Source organism: Crocodylus siamensis, chromosome 4 (assembly GCF_052110815.1).
Source record: "Crocodylus siamensis isolate JL-2025a chromosome 4, ASM5211081v1, whole genome shotgun sequence".
In the NCBI taxonomy this organism is placed as follows: Eukaryota; Metazoa; Chordata; order Crocodylia; family Crocodylidae; genus Crocodylus; species Crocodylus siamensis.
Genome location: NC_143398.1, coordinates 113,978,509 through 113,991,510, shown reverse-complemented (window position 1 = coordinate 113,991,510; position 13,002 = coordinate 113,978,509). Strand labels below are relative to the sequence as shown.

The window sequence follows — 13,002 nt, the reverse complement described above, 5'->3', positions numbered from 1 at the left end:
GTTTCTTTTGTGGATTGGGTAAAGTATTTGAGAAATCAGTTACATTCTTATAACATTCCTCTCTCAGGGTATTCTAGGTGTTGCAGGTACATCTGGTCTAAGGCTCTGAAGAACTGACCTGCTAGGAAATTGCAAGAGATGGGCAGATCTTCATGTTTAAGATACAAAAAAACTTTCCCTGATTTGATACGTCAAGGTGTCTCTTTTCAATACATTATTTAAATGTTAACTCCATTAATCTGTCCCTCAGCTGACAAGTAATGGTCTTCCTGTGGTTGTGTAATGTTCTGTAAAATAGATAAACATGCAAATAGTATTTATTTGGACTTGGTTCTTTGTTTTACTTTTTTAATATATATTGCTCATTTTTGGGAGAACAGCATGTAGGAAAATCTACTGATGACTAAGTTGGTATATCTAATCCTAAATTTCATCATGTGTGCTGGGCAATTTTGGAAAAAGAGTGCATTCAGAGAGCCCTACCTCTTTGCTTTTCTACCATTTCATACCTTTTAACAAGCTCAGGGATTTTATTTCTTGCTATTTTGAAGGAGGAGGCCACCCATTCTTGCTTGGCTGGTTCATCTCAGGCTCTGTATCAGTGGTATATAAGGCTCAGTCCTTCTTTGTCTGTTTAAATAAATCCTCTACTTTTTAACAAAAGCTGAAAAAGAGTGAGTAATAGTATTGGAAATTCCCAAAGAATCTCAAAAACGCCCCCCAGAGGACACCTCCAGGCTGACACAAATCATAGAAGTAGGGTCAGAAGGGACCTTGTAGATCTTCAAGTCCGACCCCCCGCCTGGGCGGGAGAAAAACTGGGCTCAAATGACTCCAGCCAGATAGGCATCAAGCCTCTTCTTAAAGATCCCCAGGGTAGGAGCCAGCATCACTTTCCTTGGAAGTTGGTTCCAGCTCCTAGCTGCCCTAACTGGGAAGTAGTTCTTGCGGCTGTCTAATCTAAACCTACTCTCCAATAATTTGTGTCCATTATTCCTTGTCATGCCAGGGGGCACTAGGGGAAACAGTGTCTCCCCCAAACCCTTCTGGTCCCCCCTACTGAGTTTATAGACTGTCACCAGGTCCCCCCTCAGCCTTCTCTTGTGAAGGCTGAACAGGTTTAGGTCCCACAGTCTTTCATTGTAGGGTCTGCCCTGTTGTCCCCAGATCATGTGGGCGGCCCTCCTCTGGACCCTTTCATTGTTGTCCACATCCCTCCTGAAATGGGGTGCACAGAACTGGACACAGTACTCCAGCTGTGGCCTGACCAGCATCGCGTAGAGGGGGAGTATCACCTCTTTGGCCCTACTTGAGATGCACGACAAGGTCCAGTTAGCCCTGCCAACCGTGACCTCGCATTGTCGGCCCATGTTCATCTTGGAGTCAGTAATGACTCCAAGATCCCTTTCTGCCTCCGTGCTCTCAAGAAGGGATTTTCCCATTCTATAAGTGTGCTGCTGGTTTCTACTGCCTAAGTGCAGCACCCTGCACTTGTCAGTATTGAAACGCATCCTGGTTATACCAGCCCACTCCTGTAACCTATCCAGATCTTGCTGCAATCTTTCCCTCCCTACTAGCGTGCTCACCTCACCCCAAATTTTGGTATCATCAGCGAATTTAAACAGGTTGCATTTCACCCCGTCGTCCAAATCGCTGATAAAGAAATTGAACAGTGCGGGCTGAAGGACCAAGCTCTGGGGGACTCCGCTGCCCACTTCCCCCCAAGGTTGAATATGGCCCGTCCACCACCACCCTCTGAGTACAACCCTTGAGCCAATCTGCAGTCCATCTGACTATGTAGGCATTGATGCCACAGTCGCCTAGTTTTTTAATGAGGATGGGGTGGGAGACGGTGTCAAAGGCCTTGCTGAAGTCTAGAAAGACTACGTCCACGGCAACACCTGCATCCATTGCCTTTGTGACCTGATCATAAAAGGCAATCAGGTTGGTCTGACATGACCTGCCCCTAATGAAACCATGCTGGTTGCCCTTGGGCATCATCCCTGAAGCTGGCCCATCACAGATGTGCTCCTTGAGGATCTTCTCCAAGAGTTTCCCTAGGATTGAGGTAAGACTGATGGGCCTATAGTTGCCTGGGTCCTCTCTCTTCCCTTTTTTGAAGATGGGGACCACGTTAGCTATCTTCCAGTCATCTGGCACCTGGTCCGAGTATCATGAGCGCTCGTAAAGCTGTGCCGAGGGCCCTGCAATAACCCCAGCCAGCTCCCTCAACACCCTGGGGTGGAGAGCATTTGGACCCACTGACTTGAGCATGTCCAGCCCCTCCAGAAGCTCTCTAACCCGGTCCTCCCCAACCTGAGGTCTGGAGGCGTTCCCCTCGAATCCATCTGGCATCACAGTGGGGAAGTCCTGGTCCCTGCACAAGAAAATGGAGGTGAAGAATTGGTTAAAGAGTTCCGCTTTCTCCTCTGGCACAACCACCGGATTGCCCAGCGTACTTTGCAGGGGCCCCACATTACCCGGTGCCTTCTTCATCCTCCCTATATATTTGAAAAAGGACTTTTTATTATCCTTGATCTTGGACGCTAGCCCTAGCTCTATGTCCGCCTTAGCTTTCCTGACAGCCCCCCTACAGGCCCGAGCAGAGGTGGTATACTCCTCTTTGGAGATAGCACCCCTCTTCCCCTGGGTGTACACCACCTTTTTGGTAAGCAGGCATTCCCGGATGCCCAAATATGGTCTTGAAGTTGTAGTAAGATTTTAGGTCTAGTAAGAAAGAAATAGACCAGTTACCCCATCTAGTATTTGTTTTTAGAAGGTCTTGCATATATAAGTAAAACATTTTTCCTTTTCTTGTATGTATTATTACTTTGCAGAAGAAGATGTATGTATCTACTAGGGGTGCACCGATAGAGATTTTGGGGACTGATACTGATAGCCGATATTTAAGTAGATATATCAGCCAATAATGATCTGATACAGTTGCCATCAGGTGGCAAGTCTGGTGTGGTGAAAGGGAAGGGGCATAGAGGGCAGATCAATGTTCCCTGTGGTGAGGGAAGGGGCAGGGGCAGGCGCTGCCCAGCCAGGTGGGGGATGCAGAACAGAAGCATGGCTCCTGGGGTGGGGGTGGCTCCTGCCACTGCTTCCCCCTGGGTGGGGAGGGGCATGTGCCCCTGGAGCTGCGTGATATGGGGTGGGCTGCAGCTGTGGGGTGGAGCTACAGCCGGTGCTGTGTGGCTGTTCTCACTGGGGGTTGGACTCAGAGTGGGCTCTAGTGCTGCTGGGAGGAGGCTGCAGCCACCCCAAATTTTGCTACAGCTCTGCTCCCAGCCCCGTGCCATCACCCAGCAGAGCCTCAGCTGAAAGCCCAGCCTTCACCGAAGTGCCAGGAAAAGACATGGCTGCGCCAGGTGGTGGGCAGTGGCATGGGCCTGGGAATGCAGTTGTGAATTTTGGGGTGGCTACAGCCTCCTTCCAGTGCAGCCAGAGCTTGCTCCAAGCCCAGCCCCTGGCGAGAACAGCCACTTGGCTTTGGCTCCACCTCTCAGCTGCAGCCTGCCCCATGCCACGCAGATCTGGGGGCACACACCTCCCCTCCCTGCCTTCCTGGGGTGCAAGCAGGAGCTGCCCTCCACCCCATGAGCTGTGCCTCTGTCTCACACCCCCACCCTGGCTGGGCATTCTGCCCTTGCCCCTGCCCCCTCCCTCACTACAGGGAGCGTTGAACTGTTCTCCCCATAACCCTTCCCTCCACCCTCCCCTTCCAACTTACCAGCTGGAAGCAGCTCTCCACACTGCCAGCCCTGGTCTGTGCTGCACTGCAGCAGTGCGGAGCACAGACATTTATTGGCCAAATTATCAGCCCCTTAGGGCTGATATCTTATATAGACAATTTTCTTCATATTGATACCAATCCGATACTGGACCAATGTATCGGTGCACCTCTAGTATATACTACAACTTACTTTTCTGTGTTAGATTTAAGAAATAAGAATAAAGATTTTTGTCATTATGTTGACTCAGTGGTTCTCCATTTTTATTTTTATTTTTCTGAGTCAAGGCACTCCTCCATAACTCTGTGAATTGAGCAGCACCCCATTTCAAAACTAATTTATTACAGTGCTTACCCCCTTGCAGAAGGGCCACAAAATTGGGGGCTGGGTTATGGGGAGCAGTCAGGCAGGAAGAGCCTGAGCCTGCCCTTATCTGCTTATATCCTTCCATATCTTGCAACACCCTTCAAAGGATGTCATGGGACCCCAATTGAGAATCACTGTGCTAGCCTGTGCCTTAACAAAAATGAGGAACCAGTCTAACAGGAAGTATGTAAAACACACTTAACGTGAAGGAAGAAGACAGGCCACAGCACTGTGTACACAAAATAGAGATTATTGCTTATATTTTGGAAGGAAAAGTTGGCTTAATTCCTTCAAACTTAGTTGAATTTTAAATCTTTAGGATTGTACTGGCACCTTTTCTAAATCTGGCTGCTGATCTTTGTCTGTCTTTTCTGGGCTGGAAATTACTCCTTTCTGAACAGAATTCTGTACATGTCCTTTCTGGGTGTCCCTTGTAGAAAAGGAGTTTCTCAGGCTGGGGTTGTATTGCTTAGGACTGCAGCTTTTTGTTGGAAAAATTCCTTACCAATCAGTTTTAAGAAAATTAAAGGAGTACGCTGTGACTTTAGTCCTTCTGTACAACTGGAAGGACAAAGCACTACATTCTACTAAAATTGTCCCTTAATCATCTATATTATCTACTGGGGAGTGCAAGGAAGTGGGACATAGAAGCAGAAACTTACCAGGCCCTTCAGTAGTTAGAAAGAACCTGCATCTCCCAGCAGGCTATAAGTCAAGCAGACTAGACTGGGATGAACTGGCTGAGTCACAGTCAATTGCCTAGGGATCTGCAACGTTTATGAAGTATGTTATTAAAGCTACTTATTTATATTATGGTGATACAGCAGTAACACATAGTGACCCCAAATAAATTGCAGCTCTATTTTGCTTGTAGATGTTCAGATCTGTAATAGGGCAAAAATAACTTGAAAATCTGAGTTTTTAAGAACAAGTGTGTATAACACAAATCAAGGGGAAGTTTTTATGCAGTATAATTGTACCCATACTTTGGAAATACCTGGTAACGATTTCTTTCTAATGGGCCTAATTGCTACTAAATGCAATACAGTCGTTACCATATCCTTGCAAATTAGCATCTCTTAACCTGTAAGCCAGTGCCCTTTTGCACTTTGGCTTGGCTTGCGCCTTCCATCTTCCCTTTGGTAATGGTGTGAGAGTGCAAGCATAGTGATTCTTAGCCAGTGTAACTCATCAGCCTTCCATTCCGGTATGCGTCTCTCTTGCTGGGACCAACTGCTCCACCAGAACTGTATAACTACCTGGTTCGACCTGACTTACGTGGTTCACTCTGTAAAAGAAGGGCTTCCAGGCTTTCTATCATATTAATCCAGAAGTGCTCTTTTTTCAGGACTTTGTGTCAAGATAGTTGATTTAACCCTAGTTCAGTGATTCTCAAACAGGCTGCCATGAGATCTTTTGAAGGGCGCCATGCAATATTAGCATGGTTAGGTGTGAAAACGCATACACATGATTTCCCAGATAAACCAAAAGATTTCAAATAGGAATGCTTAGTGTTAAAAAAAATTCTGACCTGTTGTAGACTTTGAGTTCTTTGAACAAAGGAATCGCTCTTTCATTTGTTTTTTGATGGTGGAAAAATAAAAACTAACAGTTGGCGTCTTCCTAGGGGTGCCCTTGAATCTAATGAAGTTGAGAACCACCGCCCTAGCTGTGCTGGTGCTGTTGCTATTGATTCTTTTTCTTTTTTTCCCTGCTAAATATCCTAGTACAGTTTGAGTACCAGCTATCTAAGTGTAAGCTATTTATGCTTCAGGGAGGCAAAATCATCCCCCTGTTGGATTTCCCTGGATATAGTGACATTCCTTAAGGCAGCAGATAAAGTCTCCCGTGATTTGCACTCCTTAGCTTCTGGGACCTAAAGCTAATTGTGAATGTCACCTAAACGCTTCCCTCCTTTTCTCCCCTCCCATCTCTGCAACATCAAGTCGCAGGCTGGTATCCAAATGACTTCTCACCTTTAAGGACCATCTTCTAGCGTCTGTGGGTGTTTTTATATGTGCTTTGGGGGTGGAAGGGGCTTTAATCAGAGTGGCTCCAAGAGCCACTCTAATTAAAACATCTGTAACGTCTTATGTATTCAGAGTCCTGCTCTATGAAATGACTGCAAGGGCACTTTAACTGAAGCTTATTCAACACGCTTTAGTTAAAGTGCCCCTGCTGCTATTTCGAAGCACAGGGACACTGAATACATGGGACGTGGAGGCTGCTGCAGCACGTTGATTAGCATGCTCCAGCAGACTCAGTTAATCACGTCTGCTCTGATGCAGTGTAATTACAGCGCATCAGAGCAGTGTTCCCGCAGATGTACAGGCACCCTGTTTGATTAGTTAGCAGTGTTCTGGAATTTTGTATAGGAACCCTTACTTAATATATTTACTCAAATGCAGGATGAAGGTTTTTTCCCCCCAGCTGGCACTTGGAAAAAGCCCCTAGTCTTTATAATTGCTTACAAGGAAACCTCATTAAATATACGGTCTATCATTAAACTGCTGCCAGAAGCAGCATTTTTCTCAGGAATGGTGCTGATGATTTTGATTAAAATGCAGCCAGCACTGAGCAGGACTATAAAACATGTGGCCTACGGGGCAAACATGCTGATGAGAAGAATAGGTTAGAGCAAACCATCTGAAAAAGGATATATAGTAGTGCCCATTGAGCTCATTCTTTGGCTTTTAACTAATATCATGAAAGTACCAAAATGCTGCATGAAAGTGTGTTTATAGAGTACCTGCGATAAAAGTTGCAGCAGTTTCAGAAGGTAACATGCATCAATTCTGGATGAACTAAGTCTATGGATTTTATATACAAATTACTACAACCATGTTTCATTTCAAGATCATTGTTTTCAGATTTATTCCTCACTTCCATATGCTCAGGGAGAGCAGGGCCTGATAGTATGGAGGCAGGGAAAGGGCTGCTGGGGAAAAAAGTTAGGGGGAAGCAGAGCAAATGGGCTACCTGACACCCAACACACCTCCCCCCCCCAATTTTTTTTTCCCTCTCCTGACAGTGGAAGGGGGACAAATTGAAGCCAAAGTTCCAATAGTTAGATTTTCTATCTGGAAAATTATAAATAATTTTATATATTTTTCATATATAGAATCTGATTATGGGTGGGTCATCTTATAATCAGAGTTGTCTTCTATTTGAGTAAATATGGTCAAGTTCTGCCCTTTCTAAGGCTCTTTCCTCTGTCTTGGCCTTTTTGTGCTACTTCTAACCTTTTCCAAAGGACAAATGTTAGAAGCTGTTGCATGCTGTAAGTATGAGAGGATTGTTCTGTTTTTAGGAAGACTGGATTGTGCATCCAGTTCTCTGAGTTGACTTGCAAAGCATAAGAGAAAAGTAGTTTGTGTTAATTTGGCTTCCAGCCTTGTATAAGTCCATCCAGATGGCCTAACCTGAGATTGTTTGAGTGGAGTACAAAGATCTCTAGGAAGTACTTTCTTTCCTTTATATATATATTTAAAGAGTTTGCTACAATAAAATAAGTTTAAAAGTATGTTTTTGATAATTACTTCATCCTGACAGTGTGGCTTTTAATTTCTCCCTCATGTAATCCTGTAAATCATTTTAATCACATTTTCCTATTTTTAGTATTCTCTCTATAGTCAGGTTTTTAGGGGACAGGTTTTATTTATTTATTATTTATTTATTTTTGTAGTAATTGGCGTATTTGGTCAGAACTCTTTCCTTCTTAGGGACTTGTCAGTGCCTTTTAATTTCTTGCCTTCAGCTGCTGGAAGAAGGATATTTGGTGGTAACTACTCATAAAGCCCAACACACAAACAAAATTATCTTAGTGGAAGCAGATTATCTTTTGTTTGAACCTTTTGTTTAACTAGCTGTTATGTACTTTAATTATTTGCAGTATTTATCTTCCAGTGGTACATGCTTTAAATCAACATTTTTCTCTATTTTCACAGCTAGCAGTACAGTTGCTTTCCTACAGAAGAAAATAGTACTCAACTTTTCTGAAATTTTACACTTTTTAAAAAAATCTGAAAGTAGGGGTGAGGGACTAAGTAAATCCTGTCAAGTCCGGTGATTGCAGTTTTCTGAGGAACAATTCCTGAAACAAATTTAATTTCAATGCAGATGCGTGTCTGTAGTTCATTACATCACATAATCTGAAATGAATGCACTCGCCAGCAAGGGATGGTATTATTGTTCTGGATAAGTCTGCCAACATACTTGGTGCATTATATTTATCTTTTAAGAAAAGAAAGACTGCTTTGCAGCCAATATATGATAGCAATTGGGGCGGGGGGGCGGGGGGTCATATTCACAGCTACTGTTTATAATGATTTAAAATCTTTTTAAAATATTTCTTATTTTTACTCTGTTTTATTTTATTTATTGTTCTGTATCATTTTATTTTGTCTGTGTAACCTAATGTTAAAAAAGTGCTTAAAAACATTGACTCAGGTACCCACAGTCCCTGCCCAAGGCTCTTTAGGCAGGTTTTGGAAGCTATGCCAGTGAACATTTTCTCTGATCCTGTATTTCCCAGAAAAGCATGTCCATCTGTTTAAAGTACCAGGGCTGTACCTTGAGAAGCCAGGAGTGAGAGCTCAAACTTGGTTATAGTTGCTGCCGACAGTTACTGCCATGTCTAGACATCTGAACACGCATAGAGATGGGAAAGTTTTTAAGATGGTTCTCAAACTTTAGATGGTTACAACAGCTATTAGTGACACTCCCTTTTTCTGACACTCTTATTCTGTGCCATTGGTTAAATCATCTTGGGCGCCTATACAATTATTGTGCCCACGTCTCATGTAACGGTGTTTCCACACTTCAAAATAGCAGGAGGGGTGTTTTATCTAAAGCTCGTTCGAAGAGCTTTAGATAAAGCACCCCACCATCGTTTTGAAGAGTAGGGACACTGATAAACAAGACACTGCAGGTACTTTTAATTAGAGTGGCTCTGAGAGCCACTGTAATTTAAAGCATCCCCCCACCATCTCTTGGAGCACGTGTATAAATGTCCCTTATGATTTAAAATACTAACCTGGCTTAAATCTTTTATTGATAAGATTTGTCAAGGTTTAACAATAAATCTAGAATGTCTATACTCCCTCACTCCCTCCATCTGTAGTATTTATGTTACGAGAAGATCAGTGCTAGGAACCAAAAACCTGCAGAGGTCTGTCACTTACTGTCTAGGTCTGATAAAGGCGAGTTTGTACCTGAAATCCTGTCTAACATCTCTCCCAAATGAACATTTTTTCCAACAAATGATGACACGAAAAAAGCCGTGCTTCTTGCAAGTTTCCTGTAGCCTGCATGGCTACAACAGCACTACTGTGTTAATGCCCTTATGCCAGTTAGTAGATGTCACTATACCAGATTAAATGATTGGCTCATCTAATTCAAGTTTCTAGTTATAGTAAGATTTCAGAGTATCTTGATCTCCGAAGAACACATCAGACCAGTTAGGCTCTGCCTTTTGGGATTTAGCAACTTGCTTTTCCTTAGCCGTTTATTCTCTTTCATGTTTATAGAACTTGGAGAGCTGGCTACAATTAAGTTATGTTTCCAAATTGCAGGAGGTCTACCCAAGAGTTCTGACTGCCAGAACAAAACAGTAAAGATTCAGTCTTGAAAACAGGCTGTTTACTACCTAGGACAGATTATCAGATACAGTTAATAGGTATCGAAATGAAGGAAAGAAACTGAATGACAAGGCAACAAAGGTACATTTATCTGCATTTCAGGAGATTTTACACTATTATGCAGTGATAGATTAGAATCTCAATTTAGCTGTAATGTGGCAACTGTGGATTGGCTGGCATTTATGGGGAAATTTACCTGGACTGTTAGATTCTTAGTATGGTGTGAAGGAAGTTCAGTCCTATTAACATTTAGGAGTTTATATTCATAACATAGAAAGGGTTTGGTATGGGGGGGTGTTAAATCCTCAGAAGCTAATTGACATGTGGATCCAGTACTAGAGATGAAACTTGAAGAAGATAAGGGCTTTCCTTGTGAAACAGATTTATTATTAGGTAAATCAAATACTCACAAGGTATGTTGTGCATTAAAAATCTTAAAGTACAGGGATAATTCTTCCCTTTTTTTGTCAGGAAAAAACAGTAGAAATGTCAAAATCAGGAATCTGCCATTCACTGTCCTGATTTGAGGATCTGATATCTGATCTAATTTCTTTGGTTGGAGATCCACGCTGCCCTCGCTTCCATGGCAGGCTTCTGCATCTCTTCCATTTTTCGTTTCATTTCGGAGTTATGTGGTGAGCCATTTCATAAATAAATACATTATACACAAAACAGCGATAGAAAAACAGAGCTTGTAGAAACTCAACTTTCCTGTCTGGATTCAAAGTCAGAATTTTCAGAGAAGCTTCCCAAATCCCAAAAAAGAGAGATTTTTAATAGGGAATTTGAATGTTCATTAAAAAATAATAACTTGGAGCTAGGGGTTACATTGAAATTCTTCAGTTTTATGATAGCTGGATTTTTAAAGGTTATTTATGTCAGTGTCATGGAGCTAACAACTAAATACCAGTCTTATCAGGTCTTTTGATGTCACACTTCTTTTTCAGCATGCCAAAATTCTTTAGCTGCTTTTTTGTTATAAGAATCCCTAGATGAATGGTTACTCTAGCATGGATAACTTAATTGGTGTTTTTAGTTGGGTAGAAGGCAGGGTAATTTGTTTAGAGAGAGAGGTGAGCTTTTGTAGGCCACAGCCGTTCATAGTATCTGACAAAGTAGGCTGTGGGTTATGAAAGCTCATGCCTCTCTAAACAAATTAGTCTATGACAGAGGTGGGTAGTTATTTAGGTTGGAGGGCCACTTAATGAGTTTTGGTGAGCTGTTGAGGGCCAGAGAAACAGGGGAGAGTGGGGGGGAATCCTATCCAGCCTGCCAGCTGCAGCCAGAAGTCTGAGGGAGGGCTGTATCCTATGCTGCTCGCGCCGTCAATCAGGGCCAGGCTAGGCAACGCACAAACTTCTTCACTCTCCTGCATCCATCCTCCCTTCCAGCTGTGCCAGGACTGTGCCAGTTTCCTGTTGGCACTAGGCCCACATAGAACAAGGCGTGATACAGCATGCTGAATAGCCATCCTGCCTGCCCACCATGAGGAGCTGCTGCCACTGAACCACACCATGAAAGTTGGATGCGGCTGCCCCAACCCTGCTACCAACATGGACTCATTTCCAAGTGGCACTCTGGTGGCAGCAGCTTATCATGGTGAGCAGGAAGGATGGCTACTCAGTGCGCTACATCACACCCTGTCCCATGCTGCCATGGTTGCTAGCAGCCATGCTGCCAGGACTAAGCAGCTACAGTGCCAATGGGAAGTCAGGCAAGGGAGGAGGGGCTGAAGGCAGGAGTGGGGCAGAGGAGTCTGCATGCTGCCCAAACTAGCCTTGGCTGTGGTGCAGGGCTCAGCCCTCCCTCATGAGGCTCCCACTAGTGGCTGGCAGGCTGGATAGGCTCAATTGGCAGGCCAGATACAGCCCACGGGCCACATTTTGCAAACCCCTAGTCTATAAGGTGCCATCTTGTCCTGTCTTCTGCTGACCTTTAGCTTAATATAACTAACTACCTCTGTTATGGATCAGGCAAGAGAAACTGAGACTTCTGCATTTCAAGTTTTGCTTGTTTGTTCTATCTCATTATTCTTTCATCCTAAAGTTTTTCTTGTCTGTCTTATTAATTTGTTCTGAATAGACTGTAAACTGTTTAGGGCATTGTCTTTGTTTTTGTATGGCACAAATACAGTGATATCCATAGTGGGATGAAACTAGGACTTCAAGATCTGAAGGCATTAGCCTGTACTATAAAGCTAACGGGCCAGGGTTATACATTCGAACAGCAGCAGAATTGCCCAATTGGTTTAGTCACTAAAAGACAAACACCCAGACTCTACTTGTGAGTTCTACAATAGGAGCCTGACTTTAGGATTTCTAGACATTATTATAATAAAAGTCATAGTGATAAATGGCTTTAGAGACCCAACATCAAGTTTCAAACAGTGCAATCACTGTTTTTCCTAGGAGCTGAGTTTCTTTGTTAATTGCTGCTAGTTGAACTCAGAATTTTAAAAAATTGTTAACCAGACTGTTGCCACTTATTTTACTGCTAGTAGCAGAAAATGTGTTTACTTTGCTCAGTTGTCACGATTGGTCTGAAGGGTGGAAGTTTCTCAAGGTCCATACCCAGGAGCAAGGGGAGGCTCTTTGGACAAGCTAGTGTCTATTTTTTGCTAAATTGTCTCCACAGAAACCCCGGCCCCACGCCATCACAGTGCAGCTGCTGCTGGGGTCTCTATGGAAATCGGCCACAGCCGGTGTGTAAGTCAGAGCCGAGCTTGGCACTTAGCTGGTGCAGCCCCATCCCCTGTGAGCCTGGAGCTGCTTGCACGGTACAGGGACAAGCTGGGCTCAGCTGGCCCTGCCTCATCCCCTGCAAGTGGCTTGGTGCGTGGCTGGTACATCTCCATGCCCTGCAAGCAGTGCTAGTGTGGCCCAGGAAGTTCCACTCGCAGGGGATGGGGCTGTTCCAGCTGAGCCCAGCCCTGTGCCCAATTTATCTATTTTTATATATATGTGTCACAGGATACAAGTTGAGTTTGATTTTTAAGACTTAAAGATTGGGCTTCCAAACCTGACTTACACACGTGAAATATGGTAAAAAGAATGTTAGATGGCTAACAAGTGTTTCACTTCAGTGGGCTTTCACATGGCCTAGTTCACCATATGTGGTTAGATATATGAAAATACATGCCTTCACCTACCAGACTGTTGGGTTAGATCCACATTTTCTCAGTATAGTATACATCTATACTAGTGATTCCGTGTTTTTGTTAACTCTTGGACATACTTAAGGGATATGAGAGAAGAATCATG

General features: G+C 43.7%; 1 protein-coding gene across 5 annotated transcripts in view; it reads left to right on the top strand.

Annotated features, from left to right (window-relative positions):
* The window catches only part of DCP1B (decapping mRNA 1B), a 68,751-nt gene that overhangs the window by 11,318 nt on the left and 44,431 nt on the right, over positions 1–13,002 (top strand). Inside the window, exon 3 of one of the 5 annotated variants that reach the window (XM_090043452.1) lies at positions 10,214–10,377. The exons of the other annotated variants lie outside the window; for them this stretch is intronic. Coding sequence (XP_089899578.1) covers positions 10,326–10,377 — 52 coding nt within the window. The 5' untranslated portion in view covers positions 10,214–10,325. The remainder of the gene's footprint in view (positions 1–10,213; positions 10,378–13,002) is intronic. 5 annotated transcript variants of the gene reach the window in all.